This window comes from Peromyscus eremicus, chromosome 9 (genome assembly GCF_949786415.1).
Source record: "Peromyscus eremicus chromosome 9, PerEre_H2_v1, whole genome shotgun sequence".
Taxonomy (NCBI): domain Eukaryota; kingdom Metazoa; phylum Chordata; class Mammalia; order Rodentia; family Cricetidae; genus Peromyscus; species Peromyscus eremicus.
Window position 1 is genome coordinate 35,473,644 of NC_081425.1, and position 26,577 is coordinate 35,500,220.

A 26,577-nucleotide genomic window follows, 5' to 3' on the forward strand; every position below is an offset into this window, starting at 1 on the left:
GAAACATCAACAGCTGAATTTTTTTTTTTTTTTGGTTTTTTCGAGACAGGGTTTCTCTGTGTAGCTTTGCGCCTTTCCTGGGACTCACTTGGTAGTCCAGGCTGGCCTCGAACTCACAGAGATCCGCCTGGCTCTGCCTCCCGAGTGCTGGGATTAAAGGCGTGCGCCACCACCGCCCGGCTCCAACAGCTGAATTTTAACTGAACACAAAATTACACCTTCCTTTTTATGAAAACTACCACACCATGTCAATTTTACCTTTTCACATTAGTTCCGAGCCCGAGGAGGTTGGTAAAACTGCTGTGTTGGCCGAGTGGATCGCCGTGGCTGGCCATCACCTCCTCTACGGAACTCAATGGTGTGATCATAGGTGCCTTCTTCTTCCTATGTGCAAAGAATAATGGTTTAGTGTGTTTAAAGTAGCTCTAACTTTCCTAAGTTAAATATGGTCTATAGTCTTCATGTTAATATACCTCCTTAAGCTGTCAACAGAGAGAGGTGAGGGGAGAGAGGGAGAGGGAGATATTAAAGGAAACACTGTCCAAATAATAGCATGACTGTCACATCAAATGATGAATGTGAGGAACACAGAATATCAAATATAATTTTCTTCACTATTTGGACTTCTGAATATATTTTGGGTGTTCATTACAGAAAGGAGTCTTGGTAAGATACCTAAAAGGGGTTGAAGAACCAGAGAACAACCAACTATCCACCTTCATTTGATGAAATCTTCAACATTAAGAACCTTACATCTACAGACAGAGAAAATAATAAATTGGAATGGAGGTGGGGTTATGCAATTTAAATATACAAAAAGCTTCATGCAAGAGAGAGCATAGTAAAGCATTTATTCCATTCCCTGCCTTACTGTGAGGGTAGATCTACTAACTCAAGGAAGAGCACAAGGAAATTAGGAGACTGATTAAAGAGTGAGCAGGGAAAGTATAGTTCATTATAAAATCTGCAAAGGACTTAAAGGCAACAAAATAGAGTCAAAAAACACACGGTTTCTTACTGAGTGCTGCCACCCTAGGGTTTTTTTTTGTATTTTAAAAAATTAATTCAGCTATGAATTAGGTATTCTATCAAAAATGGAAAGAAACTGGCTCTCAGTTTTATTTATGCAAGAAATAACATCTATTTTTACTGAGTAGAGTTTAAATTCCAACTAAATTATCAGAGTACGATAATTTGCATGATTTTGGAAATTTATTCTTTCTCCCTCCTCCTCATGTTATGAAATCTTTTTTCTCCAACCTTCTCTTTGACTCTAATAATAACATAGGAAATTACAAGAAAGCCAGAATGAAACTACTTGAATTTTTACACAGCCAACTATTGCACTGTTACCTGATGGAAACAGAAAGATTGCTAAGCCGTTCTGACTAAAGAAATCCTATTATTTAACAGTGACAGTAGTAGGCATGAACCTTCTTCTCATTATTAGGTAGTCTCCACAGTATTCAAAAGAAAGCACCATATTGTACACTTTTTTGAAAAGGATACTGAAGTCTAGGAACTAATAGATCTAAGACAACTAAGACAGATTTAGTTTGAATTCACACATTGCTGTTTAAATCTGTGTCTCCATCTTTTTAGAGAAAAAATGTCTGATAAGCTAGCCTTTCCCCAAACCCCTTTCAAAGGTCAATCTCAAACTTTTTAGTGGTCTCAGATCTGGAACTCAGCACAGCAATTAAAATGCAGGAAGAAAAGTCAAAAAGTTCTTGGCAAAGAACAGAGCTATCATTTTATTATTCTGGTCACTGTTCTGAATGATGATTATCAAATATTACTGCAAATTTGAAAAGGAGATATACTTAATTTTATGACAAATGACAACACTTAAGGCTTTGCATATTAACTGGAAAGGATGAAAATATATCTGGTACTTTAGGAGAGGAAGTAATTATTGCAGGAATCGGAATAGAATATTAATGTTCTCTCCACCCAGCTGCATAACTGGCTAGAGAACATCTGAAAAGTCCTTGCTTTACAATGAAACATTGTCAGAAGTTGGACACTGCACGTGCTGAGCAACTGCCTAATAAAAATGATATTGCTATTGAAAAAGCTTTCTCTTCTGGGCTTAAAAGATTCTGACTGTACTCACCAGAGCCAATTAGTGTTAGAGAGATGACCAACCATGAAAATCCTTTCACATAATTTGATGTCTTCACATTTTTTTTTTATACAAAGTGGCAGTCAAAAACTGAGATTCTGATAGCTTACTTTTCAATTACTGTCAAAGGCACAATCTTTGCTTTTATTAAGTTTTAAATTCCTCCTGCAGGGCAGCTGAGGGCAGACATTGTTTATATGCAATACCCACTGCAGTCTGCAGGAGGAAAGTTGAGTGCTTGACTACATCCCCATCCTCTTTATACAGCATACAGTTCAAGGAATAGATGAAGAGTTTGACCTGTCTTTAATGAAATTTGTATGTTGCCCTAGCCTATCTTCTTCCTTTAGGTTTCAAAACTCTATTACAGATGGAAAATTCAAAAAATTAGTTTCACAGTTAATGAGCAACCAAAGCAACAACAACCACCTGAGAATGCTTTAAAGCTGGGAGCATCCTGGAAGGCCATCTAGTCCATGCACCTGCATTTGATGGATACATCTGTCAACCTAAAGCTAGAGAGACAAAGTAATTTTCCAAAGCCACAGAGCTCAATACAAGAAGTTCTCATGGGAACTGTTTTGGTTCAGACTTTCAGCAAAGTTATTTATAAGGCTTGGAATAACTTCCATGTGATAGAAACACCCAATGTGATCTTCACCCAAACTTTTGAGACCTCATACTACTTTATTAGTTATTAGGACTCTAACTTTTGCTCACTTCAGCTACGTAAACAAATAAAGTCTGGTTTCAAATAATGAATATTCAAACTGAGCCCCTTTTCATGTTTATATTCACTAGCCCACTGAAACCTTTCATGAGCAGGTACACACTCACATATCCACCCCCCCACACACACACACACACAAACCTGGTTAGTCTGACAAGCACAAATCAAATGGTATTTTGAAGCAAAGTGAAATAACCAACACAAAGATGACAATAACATCAACAATAACAATTTTTGAAAATGTACAACTAAATCTTTTCTGCATATTGTCTTTGGCCTCTTACTGTATTTGGAGAACATACATCCAACTACATGTGTTCCATCTGTAAGTGAGCTGCTCTATGAAACTTAGTAATAAACTGGTCACTTGAAACCCACAAGGAATGGTTTGAAACATGCTTATATCATGTGGTCTCTGTTCCAGGAACATTGGGTGAAATATGAAGCATGTCAGGGAGGAACTGATGAGCATGGATGCTTGCTAGGAGCTTCTTTGTCTTTCTGTAGAGCAAAAGACACTGGCACTTGAGTGAACAGAGAGCCCACAGTATGGAAAAAGTTTTTACTAGATATACATCAGACAGTTAGTAGCTAGAATATAAAAGATTTTAAAAATTAAACGTCAAAAAAATTAGAAATTAAAAAAATGAGGCTTGCATGGATCTAAATAGAGTTCTCAAAAGATAAAACACAAACACCTGAGAAACATTTTTTTAATGCTCAATATTCTCAACCATCAGAGACATGCATATTAAAATTACTTTTATCTTACCCCAGAAGAATAGCTAAGATCCAAAGAAACAAATGACAAATGCTGGTATGGAATGTAGGGAAGCACACTCATTCACTGCTGGCAGAAGTACAAACTGCTATAGCCACTATGGTAATCAGTATGGAGTTTCTTCAAAAAAAGCTGAAAATATATCTACCACAGGATCTAGCTATACCATTCTTAGCAATACAGCAAAGGACTCTATTATACCCTACTATAGAGATACATACTCATCCACGTTCATTGCTTCTCTATTCACAACGGCCTGGAAACTATATGCCCATCAATTGATGAATAGATAACGAAAATGTTACATTTACACAGTAGAATATTACTTAGCTATTAAGAAAAACAAAATTATGAAATCCACAGGTAAATGAATGGAGCTTGAAACAATCACCCTGAGTGAGAGAACCCAGATCCAGAAAGACAAATGTTTCATGTTTCCTCTCATTTGTGGATGCTAGCTTTGAATCTTTAGATATGTGTTTCATTAGGAATACCCATAGAGGTCAGGAAATAAATAAGGGTCCATGGGCAGAAAAAATACACTAGTATAAAGGGTTGAAAGGAAATTATGGAACAGAAAGGGGTAAACTGTGGTGGCAGAGGGGAGGGAAGGGTAGAGAAGGAAATTGGGAGGGATAAGTAATACTAAAGACTTCTTTAAAAAAAAGTCATAATTTGGAAACCCACTACTACAGAAGCTTCCTAAAATATATCTATCCACATACATTTAAAAGACTGAAATAGAGTTGTGTTGTAATAGGGGAAATAATGGCCCTACAAGACACCAGCTAACAAATAAAAGCCCAGTGACAGAAATTTGAATTACTTCTTTTGGAGTCCTTGGCGAGTGAGGTCCCAAAGACCACCAAATATTATAGGCTACTGCCAATGTTCTTGGTTACCCTCCAGAACTTGACGGTAAGATCCTACTGCTGAAGACATCACATATTTGAATCACAGAACAAGGGAAAAATCAAGCTAATAGTTACTGGAAGCTTTTTCAATGGATTTACTAGATAATATACTTAACTATCATTGAAATTTAGGCTATTGTAAATAATGTTAATGAATACACATCTCTTGTAGTAATTCATATACAAAAACCTACTTTAAATCACTAGGCTATATTTCGCCTATCTGGTCAGATTATATTTAGAGAAATACAACCAAATAAGGTTGTATATGAAACTTAAGCAAACAATCATTATAAAAACAGACATGCTTTTACAAAACATTATGCAATTACAAAGTTAGACCTTAAAATATTGTAAATTATGTTTGTAAATTAATTACACTAATATCCTATAGTAGTAGGAAAATTGAAACCAAAGCTGGCTCAGCCTTTATTTCCCTGAGGTCTGGGGTAGTCTGTGCCCATGACAGTTACATGCTATCCATACTAACCTTTCGTTTACCAGTTGCTCTTTTGAGCCATTATCTTCCACTCCAGCACTTACAGTTCTACAATACAACAGTGAGGCCCATGACAGTCAGAGCCACAAATCATAGGGCAAAGTTGTTGTAAAGAGTGTTTGCTTAGCATGGCAAACTAAGGAGTTATTATTTGCTCAAGTAATTAACTCCCCAAGCTGATCTACAACACAAGTCCACTTCACATTCCTGGCTTCCCCTCTGATATGCTTCCAAATAGTTATGGGGGGTTAACACAGACATCAAATATTTCAACACTCTAAAGGGCATCAGAGAATCTACAGGCAGATTTTCTGCTTTTGCATTGTTACCAATTTAGAGGATAAATGTAGTGCTCCCTGTTTTTCAGATGAAATCTTATGTTAATATCTATATAAGATAGGTGGGCTCAGATTAGAAAGGGTGGCTGTGCCTTGGGTGAACAGTACCCTTGGCTTTCTCTTTCTCACTGCTACCCGGCTTTGGAACCTTGTGAGGCACAAACATTACAAACTCAAATCAGTTTGACTTCGGCCATACACTACACACTACAAGATGGATCATATGGCTAATATAAGGAAGGACAGGAAGTGCAGCACCATCTCTAACTGTTCACCATGAAGAGAATCTATGCGCTGCAAACTGCTTCATTTGTTAAAAAGAACTCACCTTGTGCAGCTAGGCAGAAAAGACCCTTAGGCTCAACAATGTATGAGATGGCTATTACAACACAAAACCAAATATAACAAATGTTATAATAAGACTGATTTAGCTTAGGTTTTATAATTGTTAAAGAAATAAATACCATTTTAAAATAAAACACGGGAGGAAATTAGTCTCCCTTCTTCCATTGTTATACACTATATCGGGTAATATTTTATTTAAAGTATAACATTTTATGGCAGAAGAGAAGGGGTAACATTAATTCAAGAAAAAAAGAAATCTCAGATTTAAAATCTAATTACCAAACCACTGTTTCTAAATCTATGACACATATATAATAGTGCTTTTATTTTAATAAAATATAGAATTTCAAAAGGACTGTGTACCATTTCACTGAATAAATCATTTTTGACTTTTTCTTTTAAAAAACTTTATTTCCTAATAAAGGCATGGTGGAGAACACCTGTAATCCTAGCACTGGGGGGTGAAAGGGAATCTAGGCTAGTCTCAGCTATGGAGCAAGTAGGAGGCCAGCCTCAACTATATTAAAATTGATAGCTCTATAGGGATTCACCAAATCATCTGAATACATAGCTAAGGGCTTCTTAATGTAAGGCACAATCTAAGACAACAACATTGTAACACAGATTTCTGAGTGACAGCAAACACAGTACTCTTAAGCACTGTCCTGACTTAACACCAGGATTTTCTTCACTTTAGTGCAAAGTAAACCAGCTGCTTTGAGCAGTTTAAGCACCCAAGAAAACTCAACTAAGTATCAAAAAGTTGCTTTGTATCTTAAGCAGGAAAAAAAGTAGCTTTTTAAAAGAAAGAGTAGTAAATATAAATGATAAAAGTCATGGGCCCTCTTCCATTCAAAACTATCTCTGCATATATTTACAATTTGAAATAGACTTTGGCTCTGTTAATTTGAGTGTGTGACATTTTTATTTATTTGCAAGGTTTTTTATAATAAAGTCTATAAAACTAACAAAGAGATAAGGAGATAAATGTTTATTCTACTATAGTCTGGCATATTTCATGTTATTTAATATTTACAATAATGATCTTAATTATTTCATCTCACCATTTTCTAGAAGAAACTAATGCTCAGAATAATTTGCTCCACAGTATTTAGTACCCATGTTTTAGGAAGACTACTCAACGACACAATCTGGACGTCTTTCTTTGGAGTAACATGGTGTTTTATTAATATTTCTTGGATAGTTTTCCTATAATTTTTCCAGTAGCTTATTTTTTCTAGGATCCCTTTTTTAACTTCTATTTTTCAGCTTTACTAAGGTATATTTGAAAAAATGAGTTATATATATTTAAAATCTACATTGACATAGAACATGTATGTCTACATTGTGAAGTGACCATAAGCCAGTCAACACATCCATCACCTCACATAGTTACCACGCTCTTGCTGGCTTTGTTCCCGGTTTTGTCTTGGGAGGACACTGAGGAACCATTCACTCAGCACAGCGCTAGTACATAATACAAGAGTGTTAACTGTCCTTGCAAGCCACACAGTGCCAGGACTCTGTCATCTTGCACAACTAAACTTTGTTCCCTTTGAACACCTCCTCATTTAACCTAGCCCTTGTCCCTGGGAACCACCATTCCTACTCATGGTTTCTTTTAATTAAATTTGACTATATTAGGTCCTCTCTAAGAATGAAATCACACAGTCCCACTTTACACAACATAAATAATTTTTTAAATTATGTCTGCCTGTATGTAGATATATGAACATGTGAGTGCAAATTCCCAGAGTCCAGAAAAGGTATTGGATCCCCTGGAGCTGGAGACACAGGTGGTTGTGAGACACCTAATGTGGGTGATGGGCAGAGCAATCAGTACATCTTAACTGCTGAGGCTACAATCAAATCTTCTGTTTGTAGAGCAAGAACAGTAGGAGCTCCTACTCTACAAGCATTTCTCTAGACCTGAACATAATGTCTTAAGGTCCCATGTTGCATGACTGTACAGATGGCTTCAGCACAATCATTAATTAATGGCCATTATCTTTGCTGAAATGCTATAGCTAAATTAAAGATTTATCACTTGCAAAAAAGAAAAAGCATCTCTCTAAAACCAACTGTTTTAACAGGTTACAGACTTTCCAGGAGTCCAAACAGGAAGTGTGTACTACTCTAACGACATCAGCCTGCTCAAAGCTTTCTATTAGAGGGTCTGCATCACAACAGGATACTAAAGAGCTCCATCTCTTTATCCAGGTCTGACTCTTGGTAGATTCCATCATGTCCTAGATACACTTCTTCAATTTTCCTATCCTGTTTTCAGGTAGGAAACATTAATGATGCCACTGTGTAAGAATTATGAGAAAAGAAAGATTTCAACAAATAGGCAATCCATTTGACATGAATTTAAATCAAATAACTATAAATAAAATTACATGCTTCATTCAACTAAACTATTTAGATTCAAGTATTTTGCTAAAGAGTGGGAACTTAGCTCTTTACAGTACTACTCCAATTGCAGCATGTAGATAAAGGAGAAAATGTAAGCCAATGTGATGAAAAACAAAACAAAAACAAAACTGTTACCAAACTATTTCAGAGGTTCAAAAGCTACAAACAAAAATGAATAACTTCAGGGGCTGGAGGGATGACTCAGTGGTTAAGAACACTAGCTGTTCTTCCAGAGAACCCGGGTTCAATTTCCAGCACCCATATGGCAGCTCACAACTGTCTGTAACTCCAGTTCCAGGGGATCTTATACTTTCACACCAATGCACATAAAATAAAGTTAAATAAATTAAAAAACATCATTTGTATAATTAAAATGTGCTAATAAATTTAAAACTGCACAAAACCCTAAAAATCTATCATTACAACTTATTCTATTATCATTTTTTCCTTTCTTTGGAGGGCAGTCATTCTCATGTAGAGAGAAAAAGAACAAAAAAGAAAGAGGGAGGAAATTAGTAAAAGGGCATCTGAAATGATCATTAACAGTTACAGGTAGTATCTTACAAAATCTCAGTATTTGGAGATGAAATTAAAAATAAAGTCCCACGACTAACCTCTTTGAACACCTTGCCTTTAGCCTGTCTCCTAAAATGATAACAAATACCAGAAGGAGAAGGGAGTTGAAACAGTATTTAGGAGTAGAAGGGTGGTAGTAATGGTTACTGAGAAGAAAACATGCTTACCTATGTCCATAGGTAAGTGTTAAGGTAAATGTTTATAGTGTATGTATACAAGAGCAATGCATTCTAAAATATGCTAGCTGAACACATATTCTGGAATATTTTATAATTATGCACAATATAATTAAATATATAGTGCTATATATACATAACATTAAACATATAATTTATAACTTTAAAATTTTTTATAAAATATATAAATTTTTATACTTTATAAAGTATATAAGTTATATTACAAGTGACAAAATCCTATTTCACTCCTATAATTTATATTACTTTTACAACTTGCAATAGTAGGCTAACATAACAGAACTTAAGATAATAAAACTAATTCTTTGTCTGAAAGCAGTAATTACCCAGATCATAACATCAAACTGGCTTTCATTGTAAAAGTTAGCTCAATGCAATTTCTTTAAGAGATCAACTAAAACAGATACATATGGTATGTTACAGGGACTTGAATGCAGATTTTAAAAACTGAATTAGAAAAACAACACCCCCCCATGTCCCGTTGATAGGTTACATCTCTGCTTTTGAAATGTACTGAAAATTGAGGTAGGCAAGGGAGATTTGATGCTTCACACAATTATCAATATCATATGACAAGAGAAGTGAAATAATTTCCTGATGTTCTCACTTCTTTATTAAAAATGAAGGAAGTTAACAGACAGGTAAAATAAAAAATGTAACCCTAAAGCAGGTCAACCTCAAGTATCAAGCCAAAGTCATGCCCAAATATACACAACAACAATGTGTGCATGGCAAATCATAATCATTTTTCTTAAGTAAAATAAATAAAAACCTATGTTGAACACCACCCAAAGTTAGTCCAGGTACTAAGGCTGCAGTGTGAGGATGTGAAGTGTGTTCAGGAGCATAGTTCAGCTTTGCAGCACAGCCTTTTCCCACACCACAGGACATCACCACAGGAATGTAGGTGGTGCCTACTTCACATCAGTGTGTGCATCTTCACAGTCCTGCCTTTTCTACTACAAAGGAAGGCTGCACTTTTACAAGTGCTGACTGAGTTTCCTAGCTGGGTCTGTTTCTCCCTCCATATATCAGACTAGACTGTGCAAGACAAAGGATTATACCTTTCCTCATTCTTTCAACAAGAGTCACTTGTCAAACGTCATTGTTTCTAGAATCTCCATCACTGTGAATATTTCCTTTTACATTGCAGTATTGACTTTCTATATAACCTGTACTCGGGATGTTATTACAGGTATGACTTGCCTAGAATAGAATACTATTACATATCTCTCATGAAGAAAGTCCTCTCTTGTCCTTGACAATGTACATATATACAAGGCAGCTGCTTTAAAGCTTTTATCAGTTGCTCAAACAGTTTACTCATTCTGTACTTGACATTGAGTGAAATCCTTACAACGGACTCCCAAATCTAATTCATTACATATTTGTAGAGGGTTCTTTTCCAAATGCAAGCACAAAGCTCTACATTAAACACAGCTGATGTCTTGCAGTAGAAATAACCCTATTTGGGCACAATATTCTCACTGGTGTATTATGAAATAACCATGCAACAACAGATCGCATAGCCACTTGGTAATTTGTTAGCCTTCACTTTTGCAGAGTGGGTGGAAGTTAGAGGACTGTATAAAAGAGTAACTTCTAGATGGGTAGTTATAATACAGCTGAACCTTGATAACATTTACAGTGCATTCAGAAACTACTAAGATGTCACAGCATAAGACTAACTCTTACAGCCATTGACAGTACGCAAAGGAAGAGGATGGCTGATTTTCTACCCTATATGAAACTCCTACCTGTCCTTGAGACACATCAGCTAATACTTCTACCAACACTCATCTTCATTTCTGAACTTAAATAAAAACTTCCTCCTGTTCTTGATCTTTTAGAGAAATAAGGAAACTCAGTTGACTCTTTGTGAAAACTAACACTGGTTGAAAGACATCTTTCAGACAAATTTATCAAAATATAAACTTACCATTATAATGAACATATATATATATGATCACACACACATATATATGATCACATATATATGATCACACATATATTTCATTAAATTCACATACAAGTTCTTTGATGAGTATCATTTAATCCTACTCAGAGGTCAACTGTGAGACTGTACTTTCAGAAAGTGTCAAATCTAAACATCAGTCCTTCAGTTTAGTAGTACAAAGATTTTAGACAAGTTAGTTAATGGCTCAGAGTCTATACCTGCAATTTTTCTAGTGTGTCAAGCGGGAATGCTGATATTTACTTCATAGGGTTCCAATATCTATTAAATTAATTAATGTATGTCAAGAGTTATGCTGGGAGAAATGGAAGCAGAAAGTGCTCCATTGGCAACCATTTAAAGAGAAGAAATTCTAGCCTTCACAGTTTAACCACTATGCCATATTTATTTCAATAAATCAACACAGAGTTTATCATTGTTCTATTATATATATTTTAACTCATTATGCTTAAGTTTATACATTTTCCCACTTGATTTCAAACTGTTAAATATGTGGGAAGTTTTTTAAAATATCTTTCCTACTACAGGAAATTTTCTTGGTCAATTTGACAGTTAGATGACTAAAGAGAGAAAAAGTATCAGAAAGAATTTTTTTTTCAATAGTAAAAGAGAGACAGTTATTCCCTTCAACTTAGAAGAATGAAAATTAGCATCCACTATCACTTGATATAACAAGACAAATACATTCTGCTACCACTTGCTTTTTAGGTTTATTGAAATCTAGGAGGCATGCTTTGACCACCTATAACTCCACATCCAAAAATGTCTGAGATGTTCAACATACGTTGGGAGGTCTTATTCCGGTCTTTGCTCATCATCTTACGCAAAGAAAGAATCAAATAAAAATGTAATCGTATTTAAACATTATGTTCTTGTTGTCATCTAAAAATGAAAACATTTCCCCTTTGTCATCTAGCCACACCAGGACCAACGACAAACATGTTAGGAAAGCATGATGTCTCTGGATTCTCTTGGATTTCACCTAAAAGTAGAAAGATAAACCAATCACTTTTATTTATGTGTGTGGGTGCTTTGCCTGTATGTACTATGTGTATCACACATGTGCACTGTCTGTGGAGGCCAGAAGATGGCATCAGAGCCCCTGGAACTGGAGTTACAGATAGTTGAGAGCCATCGTGGAGTTCGGGGAATTGAACCTGGGTCCTCTGGAAGAGCAGTTAGTGATATTAACCACTGAGGCATCTCTCCAGCTTGCAACCAATTTTTTGGTTTTGTTTTCACTTCATCTATAAACAAAGGTCTTTTTCCTTTGTGTAATTTAGAACTCCCTCTCAAAAGACCATTAAGTTATATATATTAAAAAGTACAAGTAAATAGGCAGATGTGGTAATAAATGTTTATAATCCCAGCATCTAGGAGACAGAGGCAGGAGGATCAAGAATTCAAGGCCATTCCCAGCTACAGAGCAAGTTTAAGGCCACTCTGGGCTATGTGAGACTCTGCCTCAAAATAAGTAAGTAAATAAATAAATATAAAAAAGAACTATTAAAAGCATAGCAAACAGGTCATTTGGATTAGAGGAAAGAAACAGCCAGCTACTGGTGATGGTGTCTAAAACACAAGGTAATCTTCAGGGAAAGGAAAACAATGCTCAACAAGAAATCAGAGACTTAAAAGTTCATGGTATTCTAACGTTCACAAACCCTTTTCAGAGTATGAAATCCATGACTCAAATTTCACTTTTATTATCTCTGAAGAAGGAAGGACATGTCAATTTTAAAAGCTATACTAAAGGTAAAGGAACAACAACAACAACAACATAAAAAAGAAGCTTGTTCAAAACCCAGGTATGGACACGATCCTGTCTAGGTCAAAGGGCACGTGCACTTAGAGCAGGAGTGGCTGAGAGCACCATGCTTGAGCCAAAGCAGAAGCCATCCCTTATGAAAGCCACAACAAACTGTAGGGTTTCCGAGCCACACGAGAAAAGAGTTTAAAGAAAACAACAACAAAACTTTAGAACTTTGTCGCCAAAGTCACATTAACTCAAAGGACTACGTGCTACAAGGAAAAACAAATTCAGACCTACATTTTAGGAGTCCATGAAGATCTTCATTTTATTAGTAACACTGAAATGGAAAAGTTTAACAGGGCAAGAAAAGAATGGTGTAAAGAAGTCATTGGTTTCCTTCCAAGAGAAGGAAGGAATTTAGGACAGATGCCCAGCTCCTAACTCTAGGCAGTAGCTGCTGCTGCAGTTTAGAGCATCCGACCTCCCTCAGCCAGGAGGTGAACTCTAGAACGGCTGTTTCTTTCCAAACCTTAAAGGAAAACAAGGGGCGGAACAGGAAGTGAACAAGGACCCACAGACCAGGCACTGCAATCTGAAAAGATGTTCACTGAGCAGTTTCTATGTTGCTCACCACAACCTTCTGAGTTGATTTTTAGTGCTATTTTTCAGAGAAGAAAACATAACTGAGATTTTTGCCCAGGCTGTGGTAGACTGTCAAATCATGCTCTTTTCATCTAGAGCAGTGGAAGAATAGGCTAGAAGAGATTAGGTCAATCTTGTAAATTCTAGGAAGGTTTATCTAAGTATAAACCTCACACTTTGTAGATATTAACAAATCAATAACATGTGGATGCTAAGTTTCTTCATAGAGAACACAAATCACTCAAAGCTATCTACACTAAACACAATTCATTTTCACTCAACTAAGATAGCCTGAAATATCAACTTTATCCATAGCAGCTATGGATATCTAAATGAATTAGCATAAGAGCTAATTCCTTAAAGTGAGATACTGTTATTAGTTCCTAAGTGGAAAGTTCTCTTCTTTACAATATCAGATACAACACAACCACTTTTTCTTTTGAGCCGAACTAGTCTATTTTCTCCTAGTGACTTATAGAGGTGCTGAACCTAACACATCATGCCCAACGAGCTCTTATTTTGCATTCCATACGAACGCAATTATTTTTACAACCTGCTCACATCAATAACCAACACAGTACCGAAGAGAGAGGGAGAACTTGCTAAGTCAGCACCGTGCTCATTTTTCTTCCAATGAAACCTTGAGACAGTGTTTTCACAGACAAGTCATACCAGCATATCAAACATACTAATCTTATTACAAAAATCTTCCAAGATAAACGTTTTTCTCTTCCTTGGTATCTGCTGAGATGGAGCCTAACTCCTTCAAGAACACGACTACTAGAAAAAATAATCAAGTAGTCAAGTGCACCAAAGCAAGTATTTTCAAAACAAATTCTTTATGTTTACCATTCTAGACTTTAAGATATTTACTTCCAGAAGTTTAGATGAACACAAATAATTCTTCACTATATACTTAATCAGCAAGTTCCTAAATTTACTCAAGAAGGTAGGTTCATCAACTTCATAATTAAAAAAATCTCATATTTAGTATTTAAAGAGTGTAAAACATTCAATAGCAAGGTCTTTCAGACAAGCTATTTTTCTAAGTTCTCTGATCCTAATGAAAGATTATAAGCCAGTAGTTCTCAACCTATGGGCCATGACCCCTTAAGAATCAAACAACCCTTTCACAGGGGTTGCCTATCAGATACCCCACATATCAGATACTTACATTATGATTCATAACAGTACAAAATTATAGTTATAAGTAGCAATAAGGTAATTTTATGGTTGGGGGTCTCCACAACATGAGGAACTGTATTATAGGGTCGCAGCGTTAGGAAGGTTGAAAACCACTGTTATAAGTTCTCACTTTCTCTTCATGAAAGAGTTAATACTAAACAGAAAAATCAACAGGTTAGGTTACACTTCATGAGATTAAAGGTCTTCTGTTTTGTCTTGGTTATTTGTTTGTTTGTTGCTATTGATTTTGAGGTGGGTTTTACATGTTACCTAGACTGATCTCAAACTCCTGAGCTCAACTTTCTTAGTGAAGGGATTTGGCATGCATTACCATACCCAGCTACACAGTAGTTTTTAGAAGTAATTTCCTATCTTATTTTCTTGCTCCTTTAACTGAAATACCTCCCTGCAAAGGAACAATAAATATAGGAAATAACAGAATTTAAATCATCTCCCCCACAACACACACAGACAGCTAACATTGCCAATGAATGTGTTATATGTGGCATCAAGATGAGCTCAAGAAGACTGTATGGGGCTGCAGAGATGGCTCAGAGGTTAAGAGTACAAACTGCTCTTTCAGAGGCCCTGATTTGATTCTTAGCACTCAAATGGCTGCTCAGAGCCGTCTGCAACTCCAGATCCAGGTGATCTGACGCCTTCCTCTGGCTTCCTCAGGCAGTTCACACGTGGTGCACAAACATACATGGAGGTAAAATACCCATACACATAAAATAAAATCTTAAAGGGGGCCTGAAAGATGTTAGTGTCCTCGGGATTATAGTAATATTACTAGCAAATTCTGGAAAACTATTTCTAGAGGCATTTTCTAAAACCTGAATTTTGCTGATGCCTTTGGACAACAACATGGTCATTGAGTTAGAGAGACTTTAAAAAGAGTTCCCAGGGAGAACCTCCACTGGAAACTGGGTGAGTGGCAGGCTGCTAGCTTGAGCTTAATAAACACAGAAAGGCTGTCTTGTTTGTGTATCAAATGCTCTTCAGGCAGGTATGAAAAGACCATAAACTGAGGATAAACTGTCACAGAACAATTTTTGCTCATTTATTTGCTTTTGACTTTTCCAACTGAAAACATAGTGGAAAATTACAGGAGCCATGTATAACTTTATTATTTTAAAACAATTATGTTGATACATTTTCATTCAGGCCTGTAAACTGTTAACATAAATCACAGATTTCATTGTGATGTTTTTGGCAGACAATGATTCACCATTTTGTATTGTCAGACACTTATGTGGCTTTCAGTTTCTTGCTGTAAGGACGGTGCTGCGATCCCATTACTGAGTCCTTGGAGATATAGCAACTATAGAATGACTGGCTTTAAATTTGAGTACTCTGATACCTTGCCAGGGAGGGTTGTCAAAAAGATCTAGTCAATGCACACTGCCTTCAGCACCTTATCAGGGTCCCTATTTCACTGCATCCTTGACAGCATGAGTGTTATCATTAAGATTTTTCCATTGATTGGTAAATAAATCTAAAACTGTACTAGTTATTTATAACTAGTTTTAGTTGTAAGAGATGGATGGCACTGCTACTTCAGCAAGAAACCATATGAAGTGTAAGTCAATGGTTCAAGGCTTAAAAAAAAGCAAAGTTTTTAATAAAATTAATCTAATAATGATATGAGTGTTACTGTGCTGCATGGCAATCAGGCATTAATGGCAAGCAATCCATGGTAAACGGCTACTGTTATTTATAGTGCCAGACTAAGCGTTCTTAGACTGTAGGAGAAGTTGAACCAAACAGAGCATCATCACACTTTCCTTAAGCCCCAGAAGGATCATTTGGTCTGAAGCCATGTGTGTGATCAAGGAAGCATATCATTCCTTAGTTCCATGCACCCTTCACAACTGAACACGCAGAAAGGAAAGCATTGTCAATAAAGTCGGGTGCCTAACAGAGGAAGCTCTACCCTGTAGAGCTGACCAAACACACAGGCATCCCACCTCTTCTCTCTTCTCTACAGAGCTCCTCAGGTTAAGAATCTAGGTTTCCAGTGAGACCACTGAGGAACTTATTTCCACACAGGAATAAAAGAGAGGAACATTTGCCTTCAGTTTTCCCAGTCAATCTGCCTGGCAATGGAGGAGGTGGGGACAGGGCTAAAAGACCTTCCCTCTACCTAAATCCTTTTCTTCAACACTGTCTCAGTCCTTCATGCATTCAATTTATTCTTTGAAGTTCTTAAGCATGCAATTCTGAGATGATTAAAGGGAGGTGAGAGCAGGCTGAGAAGGGATAACAGTATCCCGCAGTCCAGTGTGAAGATTAGTCCACTTAGTTTTATACTCCGAGAAGCATGCAGAGGGCAGGAACAATGGTTCCAGTACAGACAGGGCATGGGGAAAAGCAAAAGTAGTGACGTCATCTGGACTGCTTCAAGAGGGCACAAGGCAGAACACGAGACGTCAGAGGAACAGGGAGAGGTCAAGCCCATGGTAATAAAAATTGTCTCTGCAGATGTTGGGAGGCTACATTTCCCATTTATGAAGATCATAGTTAATCCCCACAACATCCTATAGTGAAACTGAGACTCAGAGATGTCAGGTAACTTACCCAAGGTCACATAGGTAGTAAGTGGCAGAGCCGGGACTGGAACCCAGGTCTTCTGATTCCTCCTGTGCATTCCCAGCTCCCCTGGAGCTGAAGCAGGGGCAAAAAGGGAGGTGGAAGTAATTTGCCCATGACCAGCCCTGCCCTTTCCCTTCTTTCAAAGGCTGAGCAGAGCAGACATTTTACTCTCTTCCTGTAACCCTTTCCACCAAATCCTTTCAGGACAGAGCACAGAGAATCTGAAAATGTTTACTAACCTTGGGCTCAAGAATGGCAGTAAAAGGTAATAATGTCCAAAGTTACATCTGGCTAGACTTTGCTATTTAGGTAAAAGTCACTAAAATCTCACAGCATAATAACTGTCACTTTAGAAAACAAAACTTTATTTACAATTAAAATTATTTAAAGCAGTTTGCTCAATGCTTTTATTTAGCAGGTTCAGTTACACCTTGTAAATTACATTATAAGAAGGATTCTGAAAACTGAAGAGCCAAGACACCAACCTACCAATAGTATTCCATGCTGAGAGGACCAGTTTAATCACCTGCACTCATTGATTATGCTATATTTAAAACCTACAATCAGCAGAATGAAAAGTCCATTCATTTTTCATAGCCCACATAGTTTTCAAAAGAAATGTGTTATTTTTCAAGAAACGCATTATTACTTTGATATCACCTATATTCTTTTATAAATGATATCTAAAACATTTTTGGTGCTGCTGTTTAAAACTAAATTTCTGTAACAAAATTGAGACTTTCCACTATCTAGCTTGGAGAATAATACATCAACTTTTCTCAAGGGGGTGTATTTTAATTTCTTTGCATTTCTAACATAATATGAAAAAATTCAATGGGAAATTTTACTTCCTTTTCTAATGTCCTAAGAACATAAGGATACAATCCAAATTGCCTATGCCTGTGGCCACCTTGTCATCATTTCTGGACCTTTTTGCAGTAAATATTCACACACAGTAGACCCTGGTAGTCTTCATGAGAACTAGTAGGGTCAAGGGCAAAGTAAGCAATTATACAAATGAACACTGAGGATATCAAGGTATTCGTGCCCAAAGCTTTTAGCCATTTCCTGAGTCTCAAACCATTACTCCTTTTCACCAGACACCAGTTGAACCATAGTTCTCTCTGAGATGGAAAGTATCAAGCCTAATAGTTAATCACTTGATATCTTCAAAATGAAAAGTATAACAAAAAGGGCAAAATAAAGGGAAAAAGGCTTGGATAAGAAGGAAGAAGAGGCAGAGGAGGGTACGTAAGTGAGGGTGAGTTGCCTAAAAGATGTAACAAACATAAAATATTAATACCCTGGAGCTCATGGTAAGTTTCTTTAAGGCTTGTTTCATATTTTAAAATTTTGAAATCTACCATTCTTTTGGTCATCTTATCAGAAAAAGTACATTTCTATAGTTGTTCTGGATCACTGCAAACTTTATTTACCTAAGTCTTTTCAGATAAGTACCTATTATGCTGTCCTAAGTCATTCATTAAGTGGTACCAAAAATAATTACCAATACTTAAAAAGATTATATGATGGTAATTTTTAGAGTCTGAACCATACAGAGCTAAATTAAGCTAACTTCTAATGCCATGTTTTGTATAATAAGCTCTTTGTAAATCATGACTCAAAGGATTGACCCTAATTATACCATCTAAGAAAAGAAAGTATACTTATGCATAATTTTTAACATACCAGGAAATGATTATCAAAGAAAATCAGAGTTTTAGAAAATCAATGTTGGGCTTCTAAGGTTACTTTCTCCAAATTATCCATTCCCATGGCATGCGCAACAAAACTGTAACCTGGAGCCACACTAGCAATGCTGACAGACTGTGCCATTTCAGTCTGATGGTGTCTTACCAGTTCTTTACCAGGTAGCTAGCTGCTAGAGAGGAAAATATATCTCTTACTTCACATACACAATCAATCTATTTTTCAAAGAAGTATTTACACAAAAAGAACACAGTCCTTGTAAAATTTACCATATGGAGCTGTGATGTTTAGGTTTGGTGTCTAAGAAGGAGTCTTTGATACCACAACCACATTAATTACTCAATAATTACTGACCACCTTCCACTATTTTGAGTGCCAACTCGATTTTCATATGAGCTTAAACTCTGACACCATCAAGTTTAGAAGAGCTAGCACTTAGATACTTTCTAAGTATCTGAAAAAAGGGTATTTTTTAAAATAATACCCTTCCACCTTCAAAAGCTCTTACAAATAAATGCTGAAATTAGACTCTAGATTATTCATTTATCTGATGTAAGGAATGGTACTGGGAAAATGAGACAAGAGAGCCTGAGAAGTAGAGGACAAGGGTTTCTTTCCTAAGAGGCTTAAAGTAACAACTTCTATTGAATCAAAAAAAATAGTATGCGAAGACTTGGGAGAAAACACACTAGCCTACCATAAAAAGAACCACATAAATATTGGCAGACAACAGAAGCTCTGATCTCCTGGGATCCTCCCCTCCGTTTAAGAAGCACTCAATTGAACTAACTGCTTTGGGCACTCTTTTATTTAGTAATCAATGACAGCTTAAAAAAAGAATAGCTTCAGATTTTATCTTAAGCTAGATTACTGAAAAAAAACACATATGAAAATATCTTACTGCTGGAATATATAAAAAATTGTGGACTATTAGGTCAAGTGTGCAGAAAAGGCCTTACTAGGAATATTACGATGGAAATCTTCCCAAGGAGTAATTTCTTAAAGTTAATATATAAAAACTTGCACAATTAGATAAAATCAAATTAAAAAAATCATTGAGATCTGAATAATTATATGTAAAATAAAATCTTCACCTCTACATAACAAAATCCAATTACTAAAAACAAAGGCCATTAAAAAGGGTCATACAGTTTTAGAAATATATTTTGTCTTTATTGGCAGAAGGCAAAATCTTGGGATGTTGGAGGAAACTGGTTTTATATGTTTAGACACCACATTATTAAACATCTGAAAAATCACCTCATACTTTGAAGATGAATCTTTCCCATCTTATCGATGGGAAATTTGAAAGCAAGTTAGGGAAACAGGACATTTGCCAAGCATTTCCTTTAGACTTTCTGTACAGGTTCTCAACAAAGTGGAATTAAGGAATCCATGAGCAAGTGAGTCTGTGAAGCTCTGCATATTAACTCTTCCTCTTGGTAGACCTAAAGTGCTTATTAACTTGATACCAAATCAAGGAAGTTCTATAATCAAAAAATATACTTAATTAACTCACATTTTCCAAATTTCTTTAAGTACTCATGTCCCTAGAATGCAGTTGAGAAAACTAGACTGATCAGGCATGAGGAAACACCTTTCTTAGACTGCTCTAAGATGCCTAACTAGAACCTCTCCACTGTGTTTACCCTCAATAGACCACGGGAGGCTTAGGGCATTTAAATGTTACTCACTGTTGCAGCATTTCTCCCCCTTCCGATTGCAGCTCTCAGCCAATGGCAGGCCATTAAGGGAGGGAGTTATTCCAGTCCCAAAGAGAAGCAAATTCTTGCAAGTAGTTTCCAAGTTTAATGAAACTGGAAACTTCGCAGCACCGAAGCGCTTATCACAAGAAAATAGAACAACTCCACTCTTTGCTAGGTATATGGTGATAGAACCTACTGTATATGACTCTACAATAAGCAGCATTGGTCCAGTAAAGTATGGGAAATTAAGCCACCAGTGATTAGCCTACCAGAGGATTAAAAAAAATTAAGATAAAAATCAAAGATGTAGTTTTTAGGAAACAGAATGAAAACAATGATGGCTAAAATTACTACGTACGATTTTAAAAGAAATGGATTACTGATAATTCGCTATAGTATAAAGTCAAATATGTACCGTATGTCCACTGCTCAATATTGTCAGGGTTCATGCACATCACTGACTAAGGACAGAAAGCTGCACTGAGGGAATTCCAACTGACAAGAAAGCAAGCCTACAGCACAGTGAGCAACAGTATTGTTTACTATTACAAACAGAGGTAAAACAGCCCCCAAATTCACAAGAAACAAAAGCAGAATTGTATATCCTTTAATTCAAGAAAATCACCTCTTCCAATTTAACAGAATCTTTAACATAAATTGTCATTTAATATTGTTAAGGCACATTTCCAAAATAAAGTTGAAGTTTTCAGGAACACAGAAATAAACATAGCAAGAATATCGTTCAGATTTATGTATTTACTACTAGATTTCCTAGGCAATGAGCATATCAGCAAAAATACTCTGCATATATTTGCAAGAGAATAGTAGAACTCAGAGCAGTAAAATCGTGGCTTCAAAGCAAACAAAAAGGCAGTATTTACACACAAACTCTTCATCTGTTGAGTCAGGTGTCAAAAGGGAAGGTAAGTGCATCTGACAATTCCAGGCCCTTCAACTGTGGCCTTCACTCAATAGACCCCATAAAAACTGCTTTGAAGGAAAACGTTAAAATTATATTCAGTAAACAATAAGGCATCATAAATTAACTCCTTAATTAACCAACATAATATATTCATAAGCCCACATTTTAGTTGGCATTAGTAAAAAAGAGGATTAAGTGATAACAGATTAATGTAACGTCTCCTCCTAGAATTATCTGGATATGCAAAAAAGGCAATTTTATGCTAACCTGATACATGATATTAATATTTAATTTCAAGCATAAATTGCATTATAAGCTCTAATTAAAGTTAGCAACAGATCTGAGGAGTATCATTAAAATAACTTTAAAAGAAAGACATCGAGCTGTCAATAGGTCCCTCCATGTTACTTCACTTTGGAAGGTATCTTAACTTCAGAAAAAAGAAACAAGTAATAATACAATCTATACTTTCACTGCTCAATAAAAGGCATTTCAGATTAATCTAAAATTCTTTGTAAAGGTCTTTAAATATGACCTGAAGAGATCACAACATATTATATTAAAATTCTGACATAACGTTTTTTTATAGGTCTTGAAAATAGCATAATTTCAATGATGGCATAAAAGACCTCTGTAGACTATTATAGCTGGGCCAAAGCTAAATCTCAAGGTTTTCACAATACTCCATTTGGTTTATCTGTCACAGCTGAATCTGAGTTTCAAGGGTTATGAAGAGTTTTAGGGTGCTGTATTTGTGAGTATGGGTACACTTAGGAGTGAATCACACCCTTTCCCTGAGTATGGTGTACAGTTATGAGGGAGTCACACCCTTTCCCTGAGTATGGTGTACACTCATGAGGGAGTCACACCCTTTCCCATCTTAGCAGCTTTCCTATCTCCAGTAAAGCGCTCAAGTACAGCCCACAATCTCCTGTAGGAATCATGAGATGTTGAGTAATAGCTAAAGAAGAAATAAATAAATCACATCAAAAGTAATAAATGAATTGAAATGAAGTTTAAAGGCAGTATATAGTTCAGCTGTGGAATAACGTACTTACAGCATGCAAGGATAAGGGTTCAAGTACAGCATCATAAAAATTAATTTAAAAACATCAAAAAGAAATAACACAGATGAAATGAAGTTCAGGCTCCACAATTTAAAAGGATGTTTTATGTTCAAACTAGACATACAGTTTGCTTCTGACTTTAAGGCACAAAAGAAAATGAACATTGTCCACATGGTAAACTTTGGATGTTCCCCAAAATATTGTGGGGGGTGGGGGTGGGGAACATTCTTTAGTGAGTGGCCAAAACAAATTATGTTCTTAGCAGTAATATAGGCACTAACATATTTAAGAACTTATCAGCAAGAATGGCAAGTCTCTGACCAAACAGGCATCTGAACTAAATACTAACTGGCGAAGCCTCACTGTTACATAATTCTAATCTCTTTTCAAGTTATATTGTCTTGAAATTGTCTTCATTTTAATGTCTACTATGATCTTCAATATCCTGTCCTAATTACATACAGCCTAATTAAATTACTAACGTGACCTTGTTCTCATACATTTAAGGATTCCTTTTTAACTCATTGTTTTATCTATCCTAACTCCATATCTCCCTTCTCAATAAGTTAGGATTTTCGTTGTTCCTCAATGCTTTAAAAAAAAAAAATGTGTTTTTGGTGGAATAATAATTTATGACTTTTTATGAATGTTATTTGAATTTGAAAGGGAAACTTTTAAATGTGCTCCCCAGGATGCTATCATTGGAAGAAAGGCAAGCTTGTGCAAAGTTACTTCAAAACTAAAAGTTCAGATAGGGCTTAATTATGTAGCTAAGGTTGTAGGACAGATGATCTTGAATTTGTGAACTTCCTCTCTCAGACTCCTAAGCACTGTGGTTTCTGCATAAGCCACCAAGCCAGGCTAAATTTTATTGTTTAAATTGGAAACAAAACCAGGCCTATACTTCTACCTACTGAAGATTATTTAAGCCCAGAAGTTCAAGGCCAGCCTGGACAGCACAGCAATAACTTATATTAAAAGACCAAACCCAAACAAAACAAAAGATGCCATAATGAAATAAATAGAAAAATGTATTTTTTATTTTCCATTAGTATTTTGTATGCCTGTGCGTGTGCGTGTGTGCGTGTGTGTGTGTGTTTGTGTGTGTGTGCACAGACTTATGCATATATACAGTGAGGCTGAAGGTAAATACTGCTATCATCTATCATTTTACACTTTAGTTCTTGGGATGGTCTCACTGAAGTTCACTGGCTCTAGTGGCTGTCCAGTGAGCCTAGGGTTCTCCTGTTCCAATTCCTAGCCCTGTGCTTATGGATGTGAAACTCTATTCCTGGCTTTTCACATAGGTATTGGGGAACCAAATTCGGGCCCTCCTGCCTGAACAGCAAACACTTTATCCACGGAATCATCCCCTCAGCTGCAGAAAAAGCATGGTTTTAATACAGAAGTTCATTGGTGTATTTTCTTCAACAACAACTCTGTCTTCAAACTAAAGTGGAGTAAAGAACCACCTCTACTGGTGTTTTCCTTAAGAGTTTAAGAGTAAGAACAAGACTTATACTGAAGATTGCTTCATCTAACAGATAAATTACTTTTGTGTACGGGGTGGAGGTTTTTGTGGACTTATATATACTACTCACAGAAATACTGCCTGGGAAGTAGGCAAGGAATATCTGTTGAGTAATAAATGACCTCACCAAAAAAAAAGAAAAAAAAAAAAAAAGAAACTCAAGACAGGATGATTACTTTAAAACATAATAACAACCTATCTGTCACTTTCCAAGTGACATGCCCAAGACCATGTGCATGCTAAGGTTGTAGAACTCACCATTATCTAGACAACGTGATTCTCTGGATGGACTAACAGCTAAACAGCGATCACTTCCTTTTTACCTTTTTTTTTTTTTTTTTTTTTTTGGGTTTTCCAAGACAGGGTTTCTCTGTGTAGCTTTGTGCCTTTCCTGGAACTCACTTGGTAGCCCAGGCTGGCCTCGAACTCACAGAGATCCACCTGGCTCTGCCTCCCGAGTGCTGGGATTAAAGGCGTGCGCCACCACTGCCCGGCTGCGATCACTTCCTGATAGAAGCAGGACACGCTGTGAGCACTTTTCAGAGAAAGCTTAGATACCAGCATGCTCCAAAACATCTCTTGGACATAACAGTCTCACAAGATCTAAGTCTTGACGGCACTTGAAAACTCAGGAGACAGTAGTGCCCCAAGTGTAAAGGAGCCTTTCAGAAACAACTCCAGAAAAACCAAACGTGAGTCTGTGCCACACAGCCAACTATTTCACAAGGTTTCCAAAATGCCTGTGGGATCTTATACTGGTTTCCTCATCTTAGTTTTGGAGTTCAAAGGAACCCATTAGGAAGGGGCCTGCAGGGAGGACTATTAGCAGATTTCCTTGCTAATGTTTTCTCATGCAATAGAGAGGATTAAAAAACAGTATGGATTTTTCCATGTATATTACCATAATGTATCAACTACTTTGCTAAAACGAGGATAGTTCTATAATGTTGCAATAGCGCACACATGTGCACAACACCATACAACATACAAACACAAAATTTAAAAAAAACCACTTATTTTCTATTTATTTTATTTTAGAGTGTTTTTTGTTTTGTTTTGTTTAGGGGACATTATAGAGTACCAAAGAAAAAAGAGTATCAGAGGGAAAAATTAGAGCATTTATATAGCTCAAAATGAACTATATATGTCACATTACACATAATAATTAGAAAGTTTATTACAAGTTAGATATTAAGACTTATTTTATCTTAATTTTTTATTTTATTATTATTTTTAGGTGCCTGTTTGCTTTTCTAAGGAGAGAAAGAAAGGTTGTTAATCAGGATGGGGAGGGGAGTAGGGAAGGAGTTGGGGGAGAGGAAATCGCAATCAGAATATACTGTATTAAAAATCTATTTTTAATAAAAAAAATAGAAAAAACAAAACAACAACAACAATATAAAATAAGACAACTTCCTATAATAGTAAAAAGAGCCAGGTGAGCCGAGCAGTGGTGGCGCATGCCTTTAATCCCAGCACTCAGGAGGCAGAGCCAGGCGGATCTCTGTGAGTTCGAGGCCAGCCTGGGCTACCAAGTGAGTTCCAGGAAAAGGCACAAAGCTACACAGAGAAACCCTGTCTCGAAAAAACAAAAACAAAAACAAAAACAAAAAAGAGCCAGGTGAAATCTAGTTATAATAAAAAACAAAAGTTCAAGGTTAATAAAACAAGATGTTTAATAAATCATTTTCAAAGAATAACGTATTCAGTCAAAATCAGAATATGTATTTTGAGTATCTAAAGTATCATTCCTGAATATGTACTAGAAATAAAAATGTGGGCATATCCAGATTGGAACGAAAAATAAAGGGATACTCATCCTACTAACATATGTAAGATAAATATTCCATAAACCTCATGAGAAAAACATTAACACTTAGATTTAAAGCATTAACTTTTATTTTAATTTTCCATACAATCGACTATTAACTTAGTCTTTATGTCTCTTAATATTTCATGCTTTTTACTTGATGATTTATCCTTACATCTTTGAAAAGCAGTACAAGTAACTGTTTTTTATAAAGGCTTTTTTTGGTTTATATGCAAGCTGTTTTTGGTTGTTCTGCATATTACTTGAAAAACATCTTCACTAAATGAACATTGGTATTTTTGGAAAACTTAGAGATTTTCCAACATTTTTTGCCAATAACAAACATGAACCTTAATCAAATAAACACACTATTTCACATGAAAATACAAACACGCATATGTAGTGCAAGAATTTAAAAACTAAACGTTTGATAATCCACAGTGTAAATGAATAATTGTGCTAAGGCCCCTTAACAAATTCTCTGCAGCCCTTGAATTCTGTAGAGTTACTCAACTGGTGTTGTCTTCCTATTGTTACAGTGGATACTTTGTTATAATTTTGTAGCGTTTTGATGAACTTAACCTTGATACAGTCTCAACATACAGAAACGTGATCCTAGACTGCAACACAAATACTCTGAGGAGCTGAGAGAATTCTACCTTGACTCTCCATCACAGGTACTGACATCTGCATAGATTGTATTGCTGCAGTGGCTTTTTATGTATGTATCTATGCACACATAGATATTGTTTAAATGGAGGTAA

The 26,577-nt window shown here is 36.1% G+C and overlaps 1 protein-coding gene across 2 annotated transcripts in view; it reads right to left on the minus strand.

Moving 5' to 3' along the window:
* Window positions 1-264: 264 nt before the first annotated feature.
* The window catches only part of Tdrd3 (tudor domain containing 3), a 150,058-nt gene continuing 123,745 nt past the window's right edge, over window positions 265-26,577 (minus strand). For both annotated transcript variants that reach the window (XM_059273278.1, XM_059273279.1), the window contains one exon: window positions 265-384. In XM_059273278.1, the coding sequence (XP_059129261.1) occupies window positions 268-384 (117 nt within the window). In that variant the 3' untranslated portion in view covers window positions 265-267. The remainder of the gene's footprint in view (window positions 385-26,577) is intronic.